At 47.2% G+C, this 25,990-nt stretch overlaps 1 protein-coding gene across 4 annotated transcripts in view; it reads right to left on the bottom strand.

Moving 5' to 3' along the window:
• The window catches only part of RPH3A (rabphilin 3A), a 270,274-nt gene continuing 244,284 nt past the window's right edge, over positions 1 to 25,990 (bottom strand). The window contains exons 7-20 of one of the 4 annotated variants that reach the window (XM_029227246.1): positions 24,865 to 24,903; positions 24,613 to 24,765; positions 23,230 to 23,316; positions 21,473 to 21,535; positions 20,173 to 20,418; positions 17,912 to 17,991; positions 14,929 to 15,003; positions 13,242 to 13,351; positions 9,251 to 9,377; positions 7,170 to 7,226; positions 6,313 to 6,467; positions 3,007 to 3,088; positions 1,576 to 1,672; positions 1 to 536 (exon numbers count right to left, since the gene is read on the bottom strand). In XM_029227246.1, the coding sequence (XP_029083079.1) occupies positions 406 to 536; positions 1,576 to 1,672; positions 3,007 to 3,088; positions 6,313 to 6,467; positions 7,170 to 7,226; positions 9,251 to 9,377; positions 13,242 to 13,351; positions 14,929 to 15,003; positions 17,912 to 17,991; positions 20,173 to 20,418; positions 21,473 to 21,535; positions 23,230 to 23,316; positions 24,613 to 24,765; positions 24,865 to 24,903 (1,502 nt within the window). In that variant the 3' untranslated portion in view covers positions 1 to 405. The remainder of the gene's footprint in view (positions 537 to 1,575; positions 1,673 to 3,006; positions 3,089 to 6,312; positions 6,468 to 7,169; positions 7,227 to 9,250; positions 9,378 to 13,241; positions 13,352 to 14,928; positions 15,004 to 17,911; positions 17,992 to 20,172; positions 20,419 to 21,472; positions 21,536 to 23,229; positions 23,317 to 24,612; positions 24,766 to 24,864; positions 24,904 to 25,990) is intronic. The other 3 variants (XM_029227227.1, XM_029227221.1, XM_029227236.1) reach the window with 3 other exon arrangements.

Below are 25,990 nucleotides of genomic sequence, written 5' to 3'. Positions count from 1 at the left end.
GTGTGTGTGTGTGTGTGTGTGTGTGTGTGTTATGTGCGTGTGTCCAAGGCCAGGAGGGTCTAAAAACAGTCCTAAATGATGAAGAGCCTCTGTAATTTACCCAGGCTGAGAGGTTGTTAAATTAACAACCTCCTTGTGAAAATCTCCCCATCCCCATCCCTATGGCTCCATCCTGGAGGGATCAGAGAGGGGCTGCATTCAGAGCCCGCATTGCAGTGTTGAGGAGAGGGGAGGTTTTTGGTGGCAATGTCCAAGGTGCGGGGGAGACTTCAAAGGCAGGCTCCAGGAGTGATGGGGTTGGGGGAGGCGTAGAGAAGAGAGACCAGAGTGCAACGGGCAGCTGGGACAGGCTGTGGGGTGACGGGGCATGGGCTGGGGCATGGAGGTGGGGACCTGGGCGCCATCCTAATCGCTTGACACGTGGTTCTCATTCTGTAGCTGGTGCCAGCGTTCTATCTTCTTGTCCTTGTTTTTCAGACACTCGTACCAGTGTTTTAAGCGCTCTCCCTTGGCTGAGATCCCCAGCTGGCAGCCTCCTGGAGGACAAGATGGGAAGATAGGGGCAGGCGGTCAGAGTGGAGGGATGCACGGGAATCTCATTCTGGACCCAAATGTCTAGTTGGGGAAAAACTGCCACCAAGCAGTGACCCACCCCGGCTCCAGCCACTTGGGATCCATTCTCTCTGGAGGTTGTGGTTATGATGTTATTATTACTACTGGCTTTCTCTGCCTACAGACTACCTACTCAAGAACCTGCAATGGCTCCCTACTGTGGCATCAAGTCACAACTTCATTGTCTATTTTTAAAGACCTTCTTTAAGTCACCAATCCACTCACTGAAATTCTCTCTCACTACTTCTGGTACTCATCATCTATTTCCAGAGAGTCAGTTTCATCACCCTGCTCAATCCTGCCTGCACATCTTTGCTCTTGCTGTATCCGTTGTCTGGAATTCCCTCCCTACTCCACCTGTAATGACTGTTCTTCCTCATTATTTGGAGGGGGACTGGGAACAGGAGAACCTTCATTCTGGACTTGCAAATAGATTAAGGAGACTTCCTTTGCACCCTATTTTCTTTTTTTCTTTTTCTTTTTTTTTTTTTTGTGGTATGCGGGCCTCTCACTGTCGTGGCCTCTCCCCTTGCGGAGCACAGGCTCCGGATGCACAGGCTCAGCGGCCATGGCTCGTGGGCCTAGCCGCTCCACGGCATGTGGGATCTTCCCGGACCTGGGCACGAACCCGTGTCCCCTGCATTGGCAGGCGGACTCTCAACCACTGCGCCACCAGGGAAGCCCTGCACCCTATTTTCTGCAGAGGCCACACGCTCCACTCTTCTGTAATTTAATTATTCTGCTGGAGGTGACTTGTTCAGCAAATAACCAATCGTGATCCAATCTTCCCAGCTTTGTAAGCCAAACTGGACCCAAGTGAGGACCATGGGTCCCGACTTAGCGTTTGGACAATGTAATTACCAAAGTAAAGCAGTGCCCTCAACCCTGTGCATCCCTGGGTAAGGCTCCCCCCTCCTGGGAGGATAGAGGATAGGGTTTTCCCCGGGAGCTGGGAGCACTCACCGATGTAATCATTGGACTTGCCAATGTCATAGTCCCAGACTGAGATGTCCAGTGACTTCTTCGCCAGGTCACTATGTTTGATGTCGTAGAAAAATTCCTAGATGCAGCAGAGGAAGACATGTGAGTGACAGGGTTCTCTGAGCCTTCGGCATCGGAAGCTAAGAGGCTGAGTCTTAGGGGTTCATGGACCAAGGGGCGGACCTTGTACTGGGTATCTGGAATCAAAGGGGCCTTTACCCCAGGCCTGAAGAACCCCTCTCAACTAACACTCCGTATAATAAAGCCCCCCAGACCCTATAATTCTCTTTTCAATGACACTGCTTGAAGTTGAGAAGACTGGTGGGGTGTTTCTAAGAGGGCTGGTCCTGGGCAAGTTTCCTTAAAGGCAGATAGCCATGAACTCAGTCCTTCCATTCTGATAGCTTCTGAAGTGGTTTTCCTCACTCTCCATTGTTCAGAGATTAAAGGTAGTTGAGGGTTAGGTGCTTATGTTTTCAGATAATCTGATTTTGTCAGTAACTCTTCTGCCTAATCACAAAATTCATTCCTGTTCATCTTTAAAACGAACAAGGAAGCAAAAAAAAAAAAAAAAAAAAAAACCCCACAAAAACCCATAACCAAAACTTGTTATCTATCTACCCAAGAATGACCACTGTCAACATTCCCCATGTGTGACCATACTGGTGTCTGTTTTGAAAAATTAATATGAATTTTATACCATATGAAATATTTGAATATTGTATTATAGAAATATAATATGAATATACTGTACTGTGGCTTCCTTTTTCCATTTTATAACATATGGTAAAAACCAACTTTGCATGTTAGCAGGTTTTTTTTCCTACATCACCACTTTATTTTTATTTTTAATTTTTTTTCTGCATCACCACTTTTATGGCTTTGTCTAACAGCTGTGTGGCTGGACCTAACCTAGTGCTCAACATTTGAGTATTTAGATGCCTGACAAGTCAACAGTGTGAATACAGAGGAATAAGCACATTCAATGGGTATCTAGATAGTGGCTTTAGCAGGACTGGATGCACTGAGGATGGAGGGAGACGGAGACGGAGAGGGAGAGGGAGAGGGCAGTGCCAACTGGGTGGGTGGCAAAGGGGACAACTGCCCCTATTTATTTGCTCAAATATCAGTATTATATACTATTAGAGTTGGTAAAGACATTGGAGATGATTTAATTCATTCTCTCTCCAAATACAGTGTCTTCCCTATGACATTCCAAATCTATAGGCTTTTGTTTTAGGCTTGATTTCCTCCAATGATGAGGAACTCATTCCTTCTTTAGATAATTCAAGCTGATCTATGTAAGAAAGTTTTTTTGTGTGTGTGTGCTTTACAACTTTCTAGCAGGGAATTTGTTCCTCCCTCACATATAGGAACTATCCCAGAGCATGGCAAAAAATGGGGCAGCCTTACCTCATTAAATTCAGGATTCAACGTTTTCTTCTTAATTTGAGTCTTATGTTTGGCTTTCTTTCCCATATCTGGTTTCAGCCAGCTGAGAGGAGACATGAGAGGCTATTATGGATGAAGTTTAATGAATAAGAACAGCCTCTTAATGACCCCAAAGGTCCTCCCAGTGTCAGGAGAATAATGAACAGATCAGAAAGTGAATCAACATTAATAATGACCAATGTGCATCAGAGCATCTACTTGGTGCCAGGCATTACCTAAGCACCTTATGCATATTTAATCCTCGACAAACCCTAGATGGTACAACCACCCATTTACATACAAGGAAACTGAGCGTTCAGAGTGAAGTTGAGACATGTGCCTCTGGTCACACAGCTGGGGACTCAACCCAGCTGTTGCCTCTGGAGTCTGTGCTCTTAGCTAGGACTTTCTCCCAATGGATCATTGAGAACCTGGAAGATGGTGCCTGGGGCTTCACTACTGATTATCTCTTAAGCTGCCCCCAGGTCCTGGGGAGATGATGAGGGTACGGACAAAAGGGAGAAGATGCAAATCTGATTACGATCAGTCTCCTGTTCAAAACTATTCCATGGCTCTCCTTTGACCTCAGGGTGAAGTTCAAAATCCTTAATGTGGCCGTGTAAGGCTCTACGTGGTTGGGTCCCTGCTCCTGTCCAGCCTGATCTTGTGCCACGTGCTTCACCCCACACCCCATTCACTCTCCTTTCCATCCCAGGGCCTTTGCACATACTGTTTCTTCTGCCTAGAAGGCTCCTCCCCCAGTGTAGACACAATGCATGACACGTAGTAGGTGCTCAATCAATATTTTCTGGGCGAATAAATAAAATGGGCTAAAAACTCTTATGAGTTAGGACAATTGGATTCTGATGCAAGCTGTCACTAGCTGTGCAACTCTCAACATGAGTGTAACTTCGGCATGCCTCAGCGTCCCAATCTGTAAAGAAGGCAAACTTTTCTTTCTCACTCACAGAACTGCTTTTGAGGATAATCTGAAAGAAGAGATACAAAAGGGGATTTGAAAGGTACCAGATGCTGAACAAAAATAAAGGGCAATTCTGACTTTAAAAAACTTTATTGGATCTTAAATTGGTTAATGATCTCCTGTTTTCTTTTTTACAATGCCCACCAGGGCAGCTGATTCACTGGTGACCACTGCAACTCTACTTCTTCTGGAGGGTTGGGTAGATGGGAGAAGGGGTGGTGGGGAGAGTTATTTAAGAAAAACAATTTGCATGTGTCTGGGATTCAGTGGAGTACAGGACAGGAGCCCAGGAGCTAATGTTCTCTATTGGACCATGTGGGAAAATTAGAAAATTACACGAAATTACTCCTAGAAGTCAAACGCGTTCCAGACATGTGTGTTCTTTTGTTAACTAAAATCCTCTTTCAAAGAAAATCTGGAGCAAAGTCCACTGTGGCCTGATTTGTAGCCATGACCTTAAGGGAAGCATTGATTTCTATTGTCAGAGGCAGTGCGGATGGGGGAAGGAGTGTCTCCCAGGTTGGAGAGATCATTAATAAACACTCTTTGCCATAAGTAAGATAGTGAGAGTAATTATTTATAACAATAATGGCAGGTATTTGTTGAGCACCGACTCCATGAAAATGTATCTCTCAGATCTCCAACTGCAGGGGGAGACTGACAAGCTGCTGGGCTCTGAATTCACCACTATGTTTTCATGTGGCCATGCTCCCCACAGGCTACTCTCAGCCAGTACCTGAGCCAGCAGCGACAGTAGGCAGCCCCATTTCTGGGAGGTGCGGGGCTCCTCTAATGGGCGACTGCGCTCAAGGATTCCGCACCACAGTGGTTGAAACTTAACAGAACTGCACTGCAGTCTAAGACTCTTCCTGCCCAACCATCCTCCCACTACCCCCCAGGAAGCAGACGTGCACCAGGCCTGTTGTCTCTATGGTCCTCCTCCAGCTCTCTCTCAATTTTCCTTCCCAGGCGCCTTCCCCAGCAAATCTCTTAGCATCTCATCTAGTCTTGGTGTCTGCTTCTTGGAGGACAGGACCAAATGACCAATACTACTCTTCCCATTTCATAGATGAGGACATAGAGGCCCAGAGATGTTAAGGCATGAGCCCAAGGTCACACAGCTGGAGAATATTGAAGACTATTGGATCTGGGATTCAAACCCGGGCAGTCTGGATCCAGAGCTCAGGCTCTCAACAGCAACCACATAAACACACATTTTACTGCCACAAGCAAGGCAGAATTCTATTCAGAGTAGCTAAATGTTTCTGTACCAGGCGTAATTTTATTCCTTTTATATGGTATCTCATTTGAGCCTTATGGCCACTCTTGGAAATAAGTGGACTTGTTTTTTCCACTTTACCAATGAAGAATCTGAGGCTCAGAGACATCAAATAACTTGCTGACAGTTACACAGCTGGTAGCTGGCAGAGATGGGAGGTGCATCCCATGTCTGATTCAATGGCGGCTTGGAGAATGTGCCTGAAGGACCTCCAACTACAGGGAACATAAATGACCAAGGCCCCAGCTGCCGTGCTTGGAAATCCATGCCATGTTTGTGCCAAGCCACACTCCCAGCTGACTACCGAACATGGCAGGGATACCTATGGCAGGCCTACTCCTAGGAGACACGGGCCTCATGTGATGGCCAATTTTGGCTTGAGGACTTCCTGATGGCTTTGCTGAACTTGCATCTGGGATGCTTCCACCCATCCCTCCCTCCCTCGTCCCCTCACTTAGGGTCAGACTCCAATGGCCGTCTAACTGCTGTCCCATTTCCCCTGCCTTTCCCCTACTTTCTCTCACATAGGCATTTCTCCTCTGTTTAATCCCCTCTTGGCATCTTCTCAGAGGACCCAGAACACAAAGTCTCTCTTATTCCCCATGACTGAGATAACTGGAAAAACCCCAAAGCCTAAGGTCTTTTCTTTGAGCATTTCCAGACTGAATCCAGAAAAAGTCAGGTTGCTTCTTTGGTGGTGGGGCTCTGGACTCTGGAGGGATGTGTTGCTGATTCCCAGGCGCTACAAATGGGATTACTGTAACCTTGCCGACCACCCCTCTCCCACAGGAGGAGAGCCACAAAACTTCTCACATGGGTGGGTGACACACCAGGCTGACTGAGACTCCAGACTCACACTCACCGGTTCTGGGCATCCGTCTCACTGTGTGACCTTGGGCAGGTTCTTTGCCCTCTCTGGGCCTCAATGTACAATGATCTTGGGGAAGGAAGCTCTCTGGTTCTCTCTTTGCAAGGATCTAGGACCCCCCCTCTGGGGCCCATTTATAGTCCCCAGACATTGACTCACAGCTTGACGAATGGATCTGAGTAGCCATTGGCGTCCATGGCCGCCAGGTGCACGCAGCGTATGATGCCCACAATGAGGCCTCCCTGCTGTGTGCTGTACATGAGGGACACCAGGATCTTGCCGCGTTCCTCTGTGTCACCAATACGCTCCACCTGCTGCAGTAGGAGAAGAGGGTGTGTGGGCCCAGGAGGGAAGGGGTCTGGGCAACGTGGATGGCGACCATTAAAGAGAGAGTCTGTGGAAAGTAGGAGGAGGTGGGCCAGTGCTAGTGCAATCAGCACTACAGACAGAAGACACCCCAGACTCCAGGGAGGAGCAAATGATGAAAGCCAAGGGGCCCAGTTCTAGGCACATGGGGGCCAATGGCTTTACTCTTAGACACGGACTGACCCTGACTCTGATCATAGGCTGAGCTTGACCCTGATTCCAACGTGACTCAGCTCAGACTCCCCCCACCCACCCAGTTTTCTCAAAAGTGCAGTCCTTGGGGCCGAGGGCATGGTTGTGAAGCCCAACTCCAGTCTCTGCCAGACACACAGCTCAGAGAACCTGCCCTACATCCCCATGGAGGGAGCGTGGCATTGCTCTAGTGCAGCAGAACTGCCAGCAGAGCTTCTGCCAACAAGGTCAAGGGTGTCTCTCGGGTATGAGAGGATGGGGCTTCCCCCACCTTGGGGGCTCCAGGTGTGAAAAGCATGCTCCTGGTCTCATGTTCTAATGCCTTGGGCAAGGGCACCTCTCATGGTGAACCAACAGGCAGGTGGTTTGGGGTAAAAGAGTGGGAAAGGGGCCAGGGAGGGAGAGAAAAGGGAGATGCCAGACCCCGACTGTGGCTTCAACACCCACTCAGCGCTCACCTCCTCCTCATAAAGGGCCATGCCTCGGGCTGACCCGGTGGTTCCAGCACGCTTCATCTTGAGGAAGGAGACAGAAAGGAAAAATAACATTGTCAATGGGGCTCATCTCCCTACACAAGAAAAACCAGAAACACCTTCTCCCCTCCACTGGCATCCAGAGCCATGAGGATGGGTTCTCCAAGCTTCTGTGGCCCTCCAGCTTTCCCCCACTCGGCTAAAATGTATATAACGTTAACCATTTGAGAGACCATGTTAATGCACAACAGCCTATTGATGTAGGTTGTATTACTATCCCCATTTTACAGATGATGACACGGAGGGCCACAGTGGCTAAACCACTTGCCACAACCAATAAGTGGCAAAGCAGCCCATACACAAAACAGACAAGATTTTGTCTGCTCTGGATGAAGTGGCACAGGGGCCACCAGGTGCTTCTTCCCCCATGGCTCCTAAGGCCCTTTTGCAGGATTCTAAGGCTCTGGGGAACACAATGTGAAAAGCACTGGTTAAATCCAACCTCTCCACTTTATAAATGAGGAAAACTGAAGTCCAGAGGAGAGGGGTCAGAGCTTATGAGGTCCCTGTCCTTAGTGGGGCATAAGAGGGGAGTTGGTGGTGGGAGGTTTAAGAGCAAAGGAGATGATCAGCAGGGTTGTGGGGCCAGTGCGGGCCTGTCCTGCCACCTCTGTGCCTCTGAGGCTGGCTGTGTCCATCACAGCGAGATGGCAGACCCAGGAGCTGACCCACTGGACTCACTGAGTGACGGAAGGATGGCAAAGCCTGAAGAGCCAACTGTTACCAGGCAAAGACCCAGAGGAAAGGCTTCATTCCTAGGCACATCTAATGATTTATTGGGAGCCTGGCATTCGGTGTAAATTCTTCCTTGCAATTTTCCTTGTTGTGTCTTCCTTTGTCTGTGCTATAAAATATGGTGCAGCACACAGATAGTCCATCCTCAGGCTGGCCATCTGGTGGGAGGATGCTGCAGGAGTCCCCCTCCCACCCCCCACGGCTTCCCAATGGGGCGCTGGCCCACTGCCCAGGGGGAGCAGGCACGCAGGTCATTGCAAGAAAGCTGGGCTCTGGCTGGTGCCTGAGAACACGGTCGCTGACTTGCAGTATGACCTTGGCAACTCGCTCCTCTTTTTGGGCCCCAGGTGGCTCAGATGTAAAAAGGGGTAGGTTGGATTATGTCTAACAATACAGATTGCTAGGTCTCACCCTATCTTGCCAAGTCAGAATATCCAGGGAGATCCCCCACAGAATCTATTTTGTAAAGCTCTGGTTTTAAAATCTCTAGTTGATTCAGAGGTGTAGTCCAATTGGACAACCTCGATTTGGTTCTTGTTCTTTCTCAAAAGGTGAGTATCACATCTAACAATAACAGTTTTAATGCTTTACATGTACTTTTACATTAATCCTTAAAAGACCCTATGAGGTTGGTACTATATTATCCCATTTTACAGACAAGAAAACTGAGGCACAGATAGGTTAAGTCATTTGACTCAAGTTATACTATAAGTGGCAGAAACTGGGACTCAATCCCAGTCTGGCTCCAGAGCCCATGCTCTTAAGTGCTATGGTATCCTGCCTCCTGTGTATCTCTATGATTCTTTATGACTTCTTGACTGACAGGTGGGTAAGGCAGTATTATTTACTATAATAACAACAGTTAATTTATGAGTGCTTATTAGGTACTAGGTTCTGCCTCCTATGAGGCAGGTGCTGTCGTAACACCCATTTTAGAGACAAGAAAAACTGAGGCCCAGAATAGTTCAGACCCTTGGTGAAGGCCAGGGAGCAGGGAAACGGCAGAGCTGGCTTTGAACCCAGGCAGGCCACTCTGCCACACCACTCTGACCTTCAGAAGTGATGCTAACACAGGGTTGGTAGAAGGCATAGCCAGGATGCAACCCCCATGTTCTGGCCTGAAATCTTCACCCTCCCTCCAACAGCTGCCAAAGCCCCTCTCCTGTCTGGCACCCTACAGATCTATCACATCCTTTACAGCCCCAAAAGAAGGCAGCACCCACCTCTCCAACTCTTCTTCCCCATTGAACCCTTGGGGCAAAGGCACTCACCGGGATCACCCGCTCCAGACAGATATTGAAGTTCTTCCTCTGGTTGGGCTTCAATTTTTTGAGCGAGAATCTGGTCTCACCGATAAACTCGTTATGGCCAAATTTGTCCTCATCACAGACAGAGATCCTGCGATTGACATAAAGGATGGAGAAAGAAAGAAGAGCATATATTGAGCTCCTACTATGTACCAAGAGCTCTGATTGATGCTGGCAAGGAACGTGTAATGTGCACAGGAATAATACAACTTCATATTTATTGAGCACTAGGCCAGGTACTTCTAATTTCTTCTTGATCACAGTATAACTTAACAAGCAATAACATACACAAATCTTAAATTTCTAGCTTGTTGGATTTTTGAATTTGCATACACCCATGTAACTACCACTCAGATAGATCAAGATATAGAACACTCCAGCTCCCAGAAGACCCTCATGATCCCTCCTAGTCACTACCTCCCTCAGAGAGAATCACTATCTTGTTCTCTTGGCAAGATGCAGTGTCTTGTTTTTGACTTACATTTAAATAAAATCAGATGTATACCCTTTTACATTTGGTTTCTTTTGTCCAACATTATGTCTGTGAGATTCATCCATGTCTATAGTTATTTGTCCCTTTTTTGGTTGTATAGTATTCTGTTGTGTAAATATGTTGTAATAATTTTGCTAATTATGGGCATTTGGTTTTGAGCCATTTCTGGCTGTTATGAATAAAGCTGCAATGGAACATTCATGTTCATGTCTTTTCTATATGCATAGATACATATTTCTGTTAGGTATCTTCCTAGGAGCAGAATTGCTGAGCCATGGACTACACACAAGTTTAACCTCAGTAGAAACTTCTAAACAGTTTTCCAGAGTGATTCCACCAGTTATGCTCCCACCAGCAGTTTATGCAGGCTCTGGTTGCTCTTCATTCTAACTTCGATTTTGTCGGTCTTTAATTTTAGCCATTCTGAGTGGGCCATAGTATCTCCTTGTAGTATTAATTTATTAGTATTCCATAAGATGTTGTGGAAAAAACCCAAATGAACTTTTTGGCCAACCCAATACATTTCCCTGATGATTAATGAAGTTCAGCCCCCTTTACATCTAGTTTATGGTCATTTCAGCGTCATCTGTTGCAAAGTTAGGCTAGGAGCTTAGCTGACTCTTCTCATTTCATTCTTTCTCCCCCCAGACCTCTGAGTTCCCCACTTTGGAGAGGAGACTGGGGCCCAGATATGTTGAATAATTTTTTCCCCAGTAAGGGGCAGAACCAGAATTTGAAGCTCCTGATTTCCAGAACACTATATTGTCTTTTGCTATCTACTTTGCACAGCATTGAGTAGACCAGAGGCACAAAAAGGGGCAGGTCATGAGAAAGGTCCCTCAGGAGGCCAAAAGGACCAATCGAGGCATGATAATTCATCCTGACATATACTAAGAGGAAGAAAGGACTTTTCCCCCCATGGGGGACAGACAGGAACTAACAGCACCTTGCTTCTTGGCCATTAACATTTGTTGAACAAGGTTCAAAGTTCTGAAGGGTCAGAACACCCTCCTGCTGAGCCCCACACTGTACACAACTGGAGAAAGAAATTGTCTCCATTCAGCCGGTGAGGGTGTAAACACCACCATCCTTTCTGCAGGACAGTATGTCTCCAAAGACTCACGAATAATCACCATTTTTGACCTAGTAACGCCACTTCTAGGAATTTACCTTGAAGACATAAGTGAAAAAATACGTAACTACAAAGATCTTTACCACAGTTTTGTTTATAGTTGTGAAAAAGCAGAAATAACATAAGTATTCTATAATGGGGGGGACTTCTTAAGAAAATTATGAAGTAACCCTAAAAATGTAACAGTACGCATTGAAAATAATGTTGTAATTGCTCATCAGGGAAATGCAAAACCACAATGCGACACCATTACACACCCGCCAGAGTGGCCAAAATGGAAAAGTGTTGATGAGGATGTGAAGCAACTGGAACTCCCAGACATTGCCGGTAGCAGTGTAAATTGGTGCAATCACTATGGAAAACTGGCAGTTTCTAATAAAGCTAAACATATACATACACCATGGCTCAGCCATTACACTCCCAGGTGTATATACAACAGAAATGTATGCAAGAAATAGCTACTAGAATGTTCCCAGCAGCACTATTTGTAATAGCCCCAAACAGAACACCAACCAAATGCCAATTAACGGTAGAATGAATAAATAACATCGTGTTATAGTCACACAATGGAATACTAAATAGCAATGAGAAAGAACAACCTACAAGTACCCACAACAACTCGGATGAGCATCACAAATATACTATTAGCTGAAAGAAGACAGACATAAAGGAATTATGTGGTGTGATTTCATCTGTATAAAGTACAGAACTAGACGAAATTAATTTTTCCTGTTAGCAGTTAGGGTAATGAATCCCCTGGGGGAAAAGGTCCTCACTGGAAGCGGGCACCAGGGGAGGGCTTCTGTAGTCTGGGAATGTTCTGTTCTCTTAACCCAGTGTGTTCACTTGGTGAAAATTCATCAGTCTGTACACTTTTTCTGTGTGCACTTTTCTAAATGGATGTTATTACATTGCAATAAAAATGTTTATGTTTCCTTAAAATAATATTGTAGCTGATAGGAATGTACTTGGAACAGCCCATTTGTAAACCAGTTTTTATGCCTTGCCAAATTAAAAAGACCCACACCCCATATTCTGTGATCCAGCAAATATCCCTCCTTAGTTTCTGTCCTAAGGAAATACTCATATGAACACAAGGAAGCATGAAGAATGCTCATCGCAAATTTGTTTGTAATAGAAAAAAGGTAGAAGCTATCTAAATGTCTGTCCACAGGGAACTGGATAAAGTGGTAAACAGTTACATAAAATTTTAAGACATGCCAACAATACCATATATTGTTTATAGATACATAATTAAGTAGCTGAAGCATAGGACACGCTTGGAAATGATACCCATAGAATTCAGGATAGTGTTTCGCCCTGGGGAGGAAAGAAGAGAAAGGGGTGGGGGATGAAGTATACAAGAGGAGCTTCAATTTGCATCTGTAGTGCTTTATTCCTTACAAAAAAGAGCCGAAGCAAATACAACAAATATTAAGATTTTTGAAAGACTGAGTATTGGGTTCATGGGTATTTGTTTTTATTATATTCTATATTTTTCCGTATATTCATAACACTTAATAATAAAACATTAAAAAAATCTGTGATAGACCCATGCTATGGAGTACTCTGAAGTAGTTAAAAATTAGGTAGATCTAAATGTCTTCTCATGGCCACAGCCCCAAGATATATTGTTAAGGAAAAAGACACGTTCCAGATATATTCAACATGATATTTCTTATATTGTAAATGACAGTGTGTGCGTGTATATATATATATATATATATATATATATACACATATATATATAGTATATGTATGTATATAATGAATATACACACACTCACAGAAGGAGAAAGGCAACCCAGGCTTTCTCCTTCTGTGGGAGGGGACTAACATTTGAAAGCAGCTTTGTTTTCTCAATAATTCTTTACAAGAACAATGTACTCATTTATTACTTATATAATTTAAAATGCATTTTAATACACTGTAGAAGAATATGAAGTGGCGTCAGTATATTGTTAAGGGAAACTGGCTGATTACTTAATAGGATGGTCCATTTTTATAAACACTTTTAAAAACACTCAACTTTATTAAAAAAAAAAAACTTCCGCACACACACACACACACACACACACACACACACACACACAAACACATACACACAAATATAGACACACGCTAAACCCAAATGTCCAGACACCAAGATGTTAACAGTTTCACTTATCTGTATTTTCAAAAGTGTCTATCAGGAATATATATTGCTTTTTAGAAGAAAAAAAGAAACAAAAAACTACTCTGAGATGTTTTAAAGCGCTGCCCCCAGGAACCACGCATGCCTCAGACTGCCCAGCCTCAGGCCCCTCTCTGCCCACCCTCCCGGCAAGCACCTGAGGGTCTTCCTCTGCATGTCTTCAGCCGTGATGCCATGATAGACCAGAGTCTCATTCCAGATGGGATTTCGGGTGTTCCGCAGGGTTTTGGTACGAAGCTTGTTGGACTAGAACCCAGACAGACACCTGTCTCAGTGGGGAGTCAGCCCTGCAGCTCCATCCCTTGGGCTCATTTGCGACGGGTGGGTGACTTAGGAACCCACTTCCCTCAGGGGTGTCCAGGGGCTCTGTTGCTCCCAAATGCATGTTCTCAGGGAGTGGGGTCATCCTCTAGGGTGCATCACCAACACTGGATACTGGGCCAGCCCTCCCTCCAGGCACTGGGCCCCCTCTTTGAACTCTTTATAAAGATTAGAAAGCAAAGATATTTTTCTTTGAGAAAAAGTATTGTTTCTAGGCCAGGGAAGCAGAAATGAGAGTCTCCCATTCCTAGGCAGTGAAGAAATAATTTCTGGGGATATTGGGATGGTCCCCTCTGTTTCCCCAGATAGCATCCTCCATGCCTGAAATTCCTTAGAGAGGACAAAATTTTTCATTTTACTCTAAGAGAGAAGGTTAGAAACGCACCTGGTAGCCTGGTGCGAAATCTAATTCATACTAACATGTAAGTGACTGATTGGATTCTTTGGCAAAGCAGGTTTGGATTTAGGAGTGGGCAAAGAAGTGGGTCAAGGAGAAGCAAACGTCGCTGGGGAGTCAGAAGGAGTAGTGGCCAACAAGTTTGACCATGGCCAGGTGGGACTGTCTTTCCTTGATCCAAACAAAAAAAGAGTGAGATAAAGTGTATGTGCCCGTGCGTGTGCGTGTGCGTGTGTGTGTGTGTCCTTTTTTGTCTAATGGGGCATTTGATACTTGCAGAGATTTTTTTTTTTTTTTTTTTTTTGCGGTATGCGGGCCTCTCACTGTTGTGGCCTCTCCCGCTGCGGAGCACAGGCTCCGGACGCGCAGGCTCAGCGGCCATGGCTCACGGGCCCAGCCGCTCCGCGGCATGTGGGATCTTCCCAGACTGGGGCACGAACCCGTGTCCCCTGCATTGGCAGGCGGACTCCCAACCACTGCGCCACCAGGGAAGCCCTTGCAGAGATTTTTGAAAGGCATTTTTCTAAGATCATGTAACCAAGTACATAGGCAGCCTTGTTTTTAGGACATCCATGTCAAATTAACACAACAAAGCAAAAAATAAAGCCCAAGAAGGCACACGTCCATTTCCAGCCATGTGCTCTGAGTGGGTCAATCCAAAGAAAGAAGAATTAATCCCACTTTCCCTCCCAGAAAGGTGGAAGGGATGGGGGTAAATTTTCTCTTAATAATAGAACCTTTTCTCAAGTTATCTGGAAAGAGTTAGTCATTTCTGTTGAGAGATGTTTGGCTGGGGCAAAAAATGGGTGGGGGAGGTGGACCATGGTCAGCCCTGGGGAGCCCTGAAGGTGTTTGAGCAGGTCAAGGGCATAATCAGGGTATCTGCTTCTCACCTGGATCCCAGGTTTCTGAGTTAGAGAAATGAGCAGAGCCCCTGCCTCTTGAAGGAGAATGGCTCTGGCCCATCCCTTACCCCTTGTAAGAACTTTGCCAATCAGGGAAGAGGGGGTTTGGGGAGGGCTATTTTAGGCTCTGAGCTGGGAACCTTGGGTGCTTTCCAGAGCCCATGTGCCCCCCTTGCCAAGAGGCCCAGGCCATATGGTACCTTGCTGGCTCCCGGCAGGAGGTGCAGCTTAACGTAGGGATCGGCCAAGCCATTGGAATCCATGGGCTTCAGTCCCTGTAAGAGAAGAAGGCAGTGGCGTGAGGGCCTGGGGAGGGCTGGGCGCTCAGCTATCACAGGCAATGGGCACAGCTATCACCCCATCCTGTGTGCTTCCTCTTGCAAAGAAAGAGAAGGGAAATGCAGTATCTTGAAATGAGCACTGGAATCCGGCAGACGGGGTTTAAAGCCTGGCCAAGTCACTTACTGGCTGTGTGACCTTAGGCAAGTTTCTTAACCTCTCTGAGCCTCATTTTCCTCACCTGTCAAATGGGATGCTTCATGGGCTGGTGAGATTTAAACGTGATCCCACCAGTAAAGTGCTTGGCACAGTACCTGGCACACAGGAAGTGCTCCAACAAGGCTGGATTGTTATTGCTGGGATGGGAGGACATGTCCCAGAATGGGTGGGAGAGGAGGAAAGGCCAGCGAAAGGAGGCCTGAGTTCTGGCCCTGGCCCTTGCACTCACTTCTGAGACCGCAGTTTCTCCATCCGTATGATGGGGATCACAATCTCTGCCTGGCCCCCCTCACAGAGCTGGCATGGCTAAAATGGCTAAAATGAGCCACTGTGGGGGAGAGCAGTTTGTCCGGGGTAGGAGTTAAGCTGGGCTTGTTAACATGAGCAGTTCCAAAATTCCTGGGGCTCAGATACGCTCTGCCCATCCCCCTAGGCCCTGGCTGAGGCAGGTGTCTTATCTCTGGGCTCCCACTCTCTCCTCTCACAGCACTAATCCCCAATCCCATGTATCGTGCCCTGTGATCTCCGGGGACTTCAGTTTCCTCAGCTGTTCAGTGGGGCTGATCACAGACCCTGCTTCATGGGATTCTTGGAGGGTTAAATGAGATCTCACCTGTGAAGGCTGAACTCTGGCCCTGGCACAAGTTCAGTATGAACAACGTTTGCTACTACTAGGTGGGGAGAGGAGGCCACAAAGTGGGGTGCAAGGGGGAAATCTGGCCGGGTAGCCTAGAAGGTAAGAGCATAGGCTTTTTTTTTTTTTTTAGCTGTACGCGGGCCTCTCACTGTTGTGGCCTCTCCCGTTGCGGAGCACAGGCTCCGGATATGCAGGCTCAGCGGCCATGGCTCACAGGCCCAGCCGCTCCGCGGCACGTGGGATCTTCCCAGACCGGGGCACGAACCCGTGTCCCCTGCATCGGCAGGCGGACTCTCAACCACTGCGCCACCAGGGAAGCCCTGAGCATAGGCTTTTGAGCTGGACAACACTGGTTCAGATCCCAGCTCCACCACTTCCTGGCTGTGTGATTTGGGCAAGTCCCTTAATCTCTCTGTGCCTCAATTTCCCCATCTATAAAATGAGAACGATGATGAAACCTTCCTCATAGGTTTGTTGTGAAGATTAAATGGGAAGAAATAATTTGTAGAAAGCCCCAGAGGATATACTATACTCAGGAGATGCTATAGTGGTGGTTTCTTGTCCATTTCTCCATGAGGGCACAGTCTATTCTCGCTCATTTTAATATTCCCCAACATTTAGGGTAGTTCCTGGTACAGAGTAGGTATTTAATAAACATGTCTGGAATGTCTGTTTGGATTGGGAGGTTACAAATTGGCAGACGCTGTGTTTTTCAAATTTGAACTTGAACATCTTTGGGTCCTGCTCACACCAGTTTAGTTTACCAAAGTTACTACCATTCCCTAATGTCTCACATGTTTTTCTCATCTCTTTACCAGCCCAGCCGCTGAGCCGTTGAGTTTTCTGTACCCCTGTCGCAAGGAGGCTGTAATGGTGTGGCTTTCCCCCATTTCTGGAGCTGGAGATGGTTACATCTGGATTCAAATCCAGCTCTATCCCTTACCAGCTGAGTGGCCTCAGGCTTTAACTTTCTAAGCCTCACAATGGGGCTAATAATAATCTCTTCCTCAGAGGTTCCTATGAAGATGAAATAAGATAATGTAGGGCCTTACCTCACTGTGCTATTGGAGGGCACGTGTAAATGCATCTAAGTGCCTGCTGAAGAAGTGACCTGGGTACGTTGATCTAGAAGTTGTGTTAAGCATTTCATACATTATTGATCATCCAAACTGGGACATTTTGTGAGTGGAAAGGAGAGTTCTTAATTATTTCATCAAGGCAACAGGCATAGCTGGGGACCATCTGTGCAAACTGGGACACCCCGCCACCTTCCACGTAACACTCACCAACATCCTCATGGGAGAGACTCTCTTATTATCCCTGAGGCACAGAGAGGTTAACTTCCCCCAAATCCCACAGCTAGGAGGGGTGGAGCTGGTATTTGAACCCAGGAAGTCTGGTTCCTGAACCTTGCTTGTTATTTTCTATAGACCAGACTTGGGGCAGGGGGAGATCCTGGTCAACTACTTCCTGGGATTAGCATTGGCATCATCCAGCTTTCTTTGCGGGCTGCAGTAAAGTTGGCTCACTGCCCCTGGAGCCTGTAGCATGGAGATGCTCTTCCAATCTGGTTTGCCTCGCCCCCCCTCCCCGCCCCAGAAGCCCAGATTACTGTCCTTGTATCTGCAACAATAAGTCCTGACTCAGTCTGTAGCTCCAGCTTGACAGCCCCGTCTATAGAAGGAGCTGTTCAGTGGCATGTCAGCTGTCAAGTTAGGCTGTCACTGCTCCCAGGTGACACCTCTGAGATCCCCTCCAGAGGGTGTGGATGGGGCTGGGCAGATCTTGGCTCTGCCCTTGAAGCTTGGTTTCCTCCACTCCCGGGAGGCAGCTGCAGTTAAGTGAAACCCCTCTGGGACCTTCCCCGGAGGAAGTCCTCCCTGCAAAGGAATTGGCCGTGGCTAATTCCTGCTCTTTCCTCATCACTGTCACTGTCACAGATAGACAAGGCAATGACAGGAGACAGACATGGTCACCCATGCCCTCCCCAAGTCCCCTAGAAATGCCAGAACATCCTAAGTGGTCCCCAGCTTGGCCCCCTTACCCACCTTGGCCTTTATGATGGTGCAGTGCAGGGAGCTGTTGTCCTGGTCGTAGAGAAGGCTGAACTCCAGGGCACCCAGGGTGGCTGAAGAAGACAGAGGCAGGTACCAAGAGGACATTAATTCATTCAACAAACATTTCCTGAGCACTTACCGTGTGCCCAGTCTGGGCTAGCCATTGAGCCTACAGAGGAGAGGAAGACTCAGTCCCTCTGGACTCCCCATCCTGGTAGACCCTCCTCTTCTTTGGAGCCCTCAGCACACCTGTGATCAGTTAATCATTTGTGCAATTGCCTAGTTAATGACTTCCATCTGCTAGGTTGAGAGTCCCATGAGGGCAAGGCTGTGACTGCCCTGTTCACTGCTATGTCCCCGCTGGGCACAATGCAGGGCACACAGTTTGTGCTCACTTACTTGCTTAAGGAATAAATGAGTCTCAGCATTTGCTGTTGCCTCTGTCTGGAATGCTCTCTCTCTAGATCCTCACATGGCTGGTGCCTTCTCATTATCCACATCACAGCTTAAATGTCACCTCCTCAGAGAAACCCTCCCTGATTGCTCCATCTAAAGCAGCCACCCTCATGGCCATTCGCCCTATTTTATTTCCTTCACGGTGCTCTGTCTTTATTTGAAATGAACTCATTGGTATGTTTCTCTCCACTAAAACATTAGTCCCATTAGATCAGCCATCTTGTCTGTTATTTTTTTTTTCTTTTTTTGCCATGGTAACCCTAGCACTTAGAATAGTTTGGGGGCACCTCGTAGGTGCTCAATAAATACTTGTCAAATATAGAGATGAGTGAGGGAGGGAGCTGAATACAGAGACAGGCTTGTTATAAATCACTAGGGACAGCTCCTAACAGGGACATACACCGGCTGGGAGGGATCTTCTAGGCTTGGCAGGTCAGCAAAGAGACACTTAAGGCAGATGGAAGGAGCAGTGGCCACTGCTCCAGGCAGAAGGACCAGGATGTGGAAAGCCAGGAAGGTGGGATAGACATGGTGCATTTCCAGGGCAGAAACAGCCCCCAGCCAGCGAGGTGGGGGTAGGCTCCTCAGACTCCTTTCCCCTGAGCCTGCAGACTCATGACCCCTGCGAGAGACAGGACAGCTGATATTCCCTCCAGGTCTGGCCTCTGGCCTGCTGCAGCAATGAGACTGTCAGTCCCTCCACTCACTGGCCATATGAACTTGGACAAGTCCCTGAACCTCTCCGAGCCTCTGTCTCCTTATTTGTGAAATTGGAATAGGAAAAGCAACTATTCCCAGGCTCGCTGGGATCATTAAATTGAGCATGTGCACGTAACACAATTAGAAAAGTGCCCGGCACAAAATAAGGGCTCAACAGGTGTTGACTATATTATTACTTCAGATGTGCATGTCATATAATAATAATTCCTCACGTGTGTTTCGCACTATATAATAATGATTTCTGGTTTATGAAGCCCTTTCTCAGCAGGTACCTCAGTTTACGACCCCTCAGCCCTGCATGGGAGGTGGTATTTGCTTTCCCTTTTACAACGAGGGGAGGTGACACGATGGGCCAAAGCCATCCCGCCGATTACAGCCCTTGGTCCATTTCTTCTGAGTGGGTCCAGTCTCCCCATCTGACCAGGAGCTCTTAGAACGTTCCCCCAACCCCACAGCATGCATCAGGTCCAGACACAACCCATCCATGCTTCCCTGCAGCTCACAAAGGCCACCCCAGCTCTCCCCTGCTGCTCCCAGCCACACCCAGGAGAAGTGCCACTGGTGTGTGTGTGTGTGGCACAGAGCAGGCACTTTATAAATCATTGAATGGATGGATGCAAGAGGAAGTGTCAGAAATTTTAAAGTCATGGTTAAAAAATGACTTTTAGAAGACACACACCAAAGAGCCTGGGAAACAGCTGAAATAGATTTCTGTCTATACATACGCCTGGGAGTGGGGCTGCTGAGTCGCGTGATAGTCTGTGGCGCCACCCAATAGAACTTTGTGAATATAGTTGAATCGCACTCTTAAAAAATTATGTAAATGGTTAACGTTGATGTCATGTGTCTTTTACAACAATGAAAAAATAGATGCGCTTATACTTTAGAAAGCTGATGTCATTTTGTGAATTTAGTAACACGAATTTGTATTTTTATAACTTGGTAAATATGTTTATTAGGTTTGGCATATTGGGGGGCTGGGGATGTCCAGAGCTGTCCCCAGAGCCATTCCTATTTCCCTGGGGGCGACCGCTGAAGTGACTTTTCCAGCCATCCCTCCGTTACGCGTCACCTACTTGCTTCATCTGAATCATAGCTGTTGGCTTCCTCCTCCTCCTCCTCCTCCGCTGGGCGTGGGGGCTGGCGGGCTGGGACCACGGCTGGCTGGGGAGCAGCAGCAGACGCTTGGGAATAGGGACCCAGTGGGTGGCCCGCTTGGTCCTCCCTGGCTCCAACTGCCGAATAGCCCCCAACTCCCCCCGCTCTCTCCTCTCGTGGTGGGGCGGTGGCCCCTGTACAGGCGGGGTCACTCAGAGCCACCTCTGCAGGGGAGATGGGGAGAAGGTGGGAAAGAGGCAGCTGAGTCCCTGTGTCATAACGACAGCAGTGACAAATGCTGCAGCATTACCGCGAGTGACGGGCACCTGCTGTGTACCAGGTGCTTGGCGAGCTTTGTGCCAGAATCACCCACTGCCCTGCAATGGGGGACTGTCACTTCCAGTGGACAGGGGGGCCACATCATGCCGTTCACCGGTTCTCAGAATGTTGCCTCTGTCAAAGCCACCCAAGGAAGGCTTGCAAAAATGCAGGTTCCCAGGCTCCATCTAGAATCTGCAGGCCCTGTGGTGGGGCCTTGGAATCTATGTTTTATAACAAGTTCCATGAGCAAAACAGACCTCACTGAGAGCCCTCACTGGTATGGGCTCTGAAGCCAGACAGCCTGGATTTGAATCTCAGCTGGAGCAAGATTACTTATCTCTGGGCCTCAGTTTTCTCACCTGTAAGATGGGAATTTTAAGACCTGAAGGTGCTCAAATAGTATTAGCTATCATTTAAAAAATTTTCTAGTATGTGCACAGCACTTAGCACAGTAGCTGGTGCATTAGAAAGCAATGAATCTGTTGTAGTGATTGGTGCTGCTGCATATATATCATGTGTAATAATCACTGTCACTCGGTGTGGTCTTCATACACTGCAGGCCACGGGCTAAGGTGTTCCATGTATTGGTTTTACTTAATCCTCCCAGCAACTCTGTGAGGTAGGTCCTTGGATTATTCTCCTTTTAGAGATAAGGACACTGAGGCTCTGGCAAGTTAAGTGACTTGCCCAGGGTCACACAGCTGGGAAGTAAAGAAGCAGTGATTTGAATGCAGGCAGCTTGTACTCTTAATCACTGTATGCATTGTCATTTTCTATCTATCTAATCTTAGTACAGACTCCCTAGAGTTTTAGAATTAGGGAATTCCCTTAGAGCTCATCAGATAGGTCTCAGGATGCAGAATGGGCCAATGTCTGGCAGCCTCTGCTCTCTCTCTCTCTCTCAGTCAGTGGAAGAGGTGGTCACCTGCGCAGGCACAGAAAGAGGCGAACACTTGCCTGGTCTCTGATCTGAAAAACGTCCTGCTGGCCCGGGACTGGGTCTGCTGCCTCCTGGGGGTCCTGAGTGGGGCAAAGAGAGAAAGAAGTTTGGAATAGAGAAGGCGGCATCATTTGGGTATTTGCCCTGAGGCCCCCTCGTTTCACAGGTGTGGACACAGGCCCAGGGGCAGCAGGTGATGTGCAGAGGTACCCAGGGCTGCAGGAACAGTCCCATTGGGGGATTCTGGTGTTGGAAAGCCCTGGCTTCAAGCCCAAATCCTTCCATTCTGGGCCTCAGCTTCCTCCTCTGTGAAGTGGGGATGAGCAGGTATTACCTGCTCTTCATGTTTTGTTGGCTGTTATGAGGTCGACAAACAAATGGAGCAAGAATCGCTTGCAAGGTAACGGGCAAGTCCAGGCTTTGAGTCCACCGTTATTACGGGGTCATTACTGGTCCAGAGGATTCTATATAACTACATTTCCGAAGCTTGGGATGTGGGGGGGAGCCACAGGGATGGGGCATGAAATAACATCCAATGACAGAGTCATTCTGGGTTCCCATTGCCTTTCCACACTGATCCCGTCATGGGAAAAGTCTCATCTAGGTGCTACTTTAACACTTCTCTAACCTTTGTAAATGTCCCTTTTGAGCAAAAGAGGACAGGCCTCAGGCTCCGAACCTTCAGCAGGCCAGTGTACTGAGAATGTCATTGCACCTGCAATGTATTTTCAGTACATTAATTTTTATAACAGCCCCCCACAATAGGTCGAATGGTGTTCTCCAAAAAAATGTTCAAGTCCTAACCCCCAGTCCCTGTGAATGTGAATATTTGATCATCTTTGCAGGTGATCAAGTTAAGATGATGTCATTAGGGTGAGCCCTAATCCAATATGACTATGCCCTTATAAAGAGGGGAAATCTGGACACACAGGGACCCATGCATAGAAGGAAGATGATGTGAAGACACATCCACAAGCCAAGGAATGCCCGAGTCCCCCAGAAGCAAGAGGAGAGGCTGGGACAGGAAGGAAGGAACCAACCCTGGCTATACCTTGATTTTGGACTTCTGGCTTCTAGAACTGTGGGACAATACATTTCTGTTATTTTAAGCCACCCAGTTTGTGATATTTGTTATGGCTGCCCTAGCAAACTAATATACTCTCTTTTTCTGGTATGGAATACTGGTTTCCCACTTATGCCATTATTACAGGTTTCTTTTAAAATAACAGATTTTAACTGCACCAATTAGGAATTATTTCCATTGTTTTACACAAGCCATATACGTTCAGATTTTCTCACATTACTAATCTCTTTGCCCACCATTTCTTCCTGAATCTCACATATCTGTCTGAGAACCTTTGCCTTTTCCTTAAAGTCTGAAGTCCTTAAAATTTCCTTGAGTTTATGATAACTTCTCTCAATTATGTTCTTAAAGGAGGTCAATTTGAAGAAAACATTAAGGAAATAAGAGGGCAGATCATAGGTGCATGTGGTAAAAATTGTGAAATTGGAGTGATGATGTCAGAAGGTGGGAAACAGTGAGGGATGAAGTACTGTCACTTCTTGCATTTAGGTAGATATGATGCTACCCTTCCTCCCACCCCCACCAGCTTCCCAGCCTAGAGTATTATTCATTCTAAAGGTCTTCGAAGAGTTTAGGGTTTGGTGGTGGCTGCAGCTTTGCAGAAAGCCCAGCGGGTTCCGCAAGCAAGGGTGGGAGGTATTGGGGTCACAGCTGAGTGACAGCCTGGGCGGGTGGGTGGGTGGCACGTACCTGGCTGCCCAGGCTGGGGGGGCGCTGGACTCTGTATCAAGGCCGGGGTGGGTCTAGAGGCCTGGACTGAGTTGGCCCGTCTCAAACCTGCAGGGGAAAGGAAAGAGCCTGTCATATCGCGCACACACACACTCACACACAGTCAAAGCAGGAAGAAGCCTGGGACCAGTCAGCCGGCATGAGGCATGGTCCTCTGGGTGTGAACTGGATGCAGCCCCCTGACATTTCCAGCTCTTTCAGACCCTCTTCTCCTCCCCTCCATGTGTTCTCTCTTTCCAATACTCAGATGCCCCTGGGCAACTCACTGCAACAACATGGATGTTGAAAAGCTCAGGTTCTGTGACGCTGCTTCCGACATCTGTGACCTTGCACAAATGACCTATCCTCTTTGGGCCTCAGTCTCCTCATCCATCAAATGGGGATAACAGTACTTACCTCATAGGGTTGTGGTGGAGACACAATAATACAATACGTGTAAAATGCTCACAACAGTGCCTGGCATGTAGTAAACACTCAACATCTGGCAGATGTTGATATTACTTTATAATTATTGAAAGACTGTTCTTATCTTCACATGGACCTAGCTTTGCATCCCAGATTTTTCTTTTATAAGCTGTGTGTCTTTGGGCTGGTCACTTACCCTCTCTGAACTGCAGATGCTTCATGGAGGCAACAACTCTACCCACTTGATTAACATTTTTATAAGAACTTATTTCATCTCTACACCCTTTGAGGTGAGTGCTTTATTAGCTCCATTTTACAAATGGGGAAACTGTGGCACAGAGGGGTTAAGGAGCTCACCTAACGTCTCTTGGCTGGTTAGTAGCCGAGCCAGGGTTTGAACTCAGGCATTTGGTCTCCAGAGTCTACCTGAGACTATTAGATGCTACTGCCTCCTGCAGAGCTGCTGGGGGATCAAATGGGGATGATATACACAGCAGTTCCTGGTACTGAGAAAGTATGACATTCCTAGAAGAATACCCTGTCTTCTCTCACCTCACTGGGCTAGATCCCACCTTTCCTGAATCTAAATATTTTTCACTGGAGAGATGCTTGAATGATCATGACAGAAAGTGCTTTGCCACCTCTGGCTGGGGCTTACAAATTCTTGTCCCAGGGTCCTGCATTAGCACTTCCGTTTGCTTGTTCATTTGGGTCCTTGTTCATCCATCCATCCACCCATCCATCCATCCATCCACCCATCCATCCATCCATCCATCCATCCATCCATCCATCCACTCACTCACACACTCACTCATTCAACAAGTGTTCATTGAATGCCTACCAAGCGCCAATGAATAAATGAAAAAAGCCACTGTTCTCCCCATTCCTTTTGATTCTCCTCATCCAGGAAGCCTGTCTGGATTTGCCCATCTCTCTCACCTGCTGAGCCCCGGCTGGGGTCACCAGCAGCTCCGCCGTGGCTCTGGTCCCAGCTCTCTGAGTCCCGGCTAGATGAGCTCATTCGTGCCTCGGAGGCCCTGCGCACAGGAGGCCCATAGCTTCCTTGCCCAGGAGCAGAGGCCAGGTCAGGGCCTGAAAGGAAAAGCGTGAATTGAAGGGAGAAAAGGCAATGGAGGAATGGGGAAAAGGACTCCTGTCTCAAAAGTAGAAGACAGAGTTGGCAGAGCCCACCTGTCTTCTGACCTGGGCCCCTCCTGTCATCAGAGTCACCTGGAGAGAGAGAAAGCTGATGAGGAGTATGTATTGGGTTGGCCAAGATGTTCACCTGGGTTTTTCTGTAACATCCTACGGAAAAACCCAAATGAACTTTTTGGCAAATCCCCAATATTTGATGTTTTCTGGAGAGCTGACACTTAAGGAGCTCACAAAAGGGCCCATCCACCATTCCCAAGAAACTTAAAAAAAAAAAATTAAAACTTTCTTTTCCCAACTTCCCCTTTGATATAGAGCCTGTCTACACATTTCACATTATTTCCATTGCAAACAAATTGGGATCATGGGCTACGTACTGTTTCTAGAATGTGCTTTGTTCACTTAATTTGAATTTCCCCAGAACTCACCAAGCATGCTCCAACCTCAAACCCTTCTCACACGGTATTTCCGAAGATTCTATGAGCCCTCTTTATCACCTTGGTCAGGTTTCTCCCCAGATATCATCTCTCAGACAGCCCTTCTCTGGCCATTCTGTCCAACATGAAGCCTCTATCCCCTCTACCTGTTTCATTTTTCTTCCTGGCACTTATCACTACCTGACATTACGTTGTATTTGCATTTGCTGTTTGTTGAGCATCTGTTTCCCCCACTAGAATTTTAATTGCATGAGAACATGGATCTTATCTGTTCCATTCACTGATTCCCTGGGGCATAGAACAGAGCCTGGAACTCACTAGGTGTTCCGTAACTGTTCATTAAGAGAATATTGAAAGCTCATATCATGGGTATAATTCCAAATCTACAATATACATTTACATCATTCAATCTTTTAAAAATATTTATTTATTTATTTTATTTCTTTTTTTTTTTTTTTTTTGGCTGCATCAGGTCTTAGTTGCAGTACACGGGATCTTTCGTTGCAGCACGCGGGCTTCTCTCTAGTTGCGACATGTGGGTTCTCTCTCTCTAGTTGTGGTGCGCAGGCTCCAGGGCGCATGGGCTCTGTAGTTTGCGGCACACGGGTTCTCTTGTTGAGGCACATGGGCTCAGTAGTTGTGGTGCACAGGCTTAGTTGCCCCATGGCATGTGGGATCTTCGTTCCCCTACTGGGGATCGAACCTGCGTTCCCTGCATTGGAAGGCGG

This window comes from Monodon monoceros, unplaced genomic scaffold, assembly GCF_005190385.1.
Source record: "Monodon monoceros isolate NGI ecotype Baffin Bay Population unplaced genomic scaffold, NGI_Narwhal_1 Super_Scaffold_1, whole genome shotgun sequence".
NCBI classification, from domain to species: domain Eukaryota; kingdom Metazoa; phylum Chordata; class Mammalia; order Artiodactyla; family Monodontidae; genus Monodon; species Monodon monoceros.
This window is presented reverse-complemented; position numbering and strand designations above follow the sequence as displayed.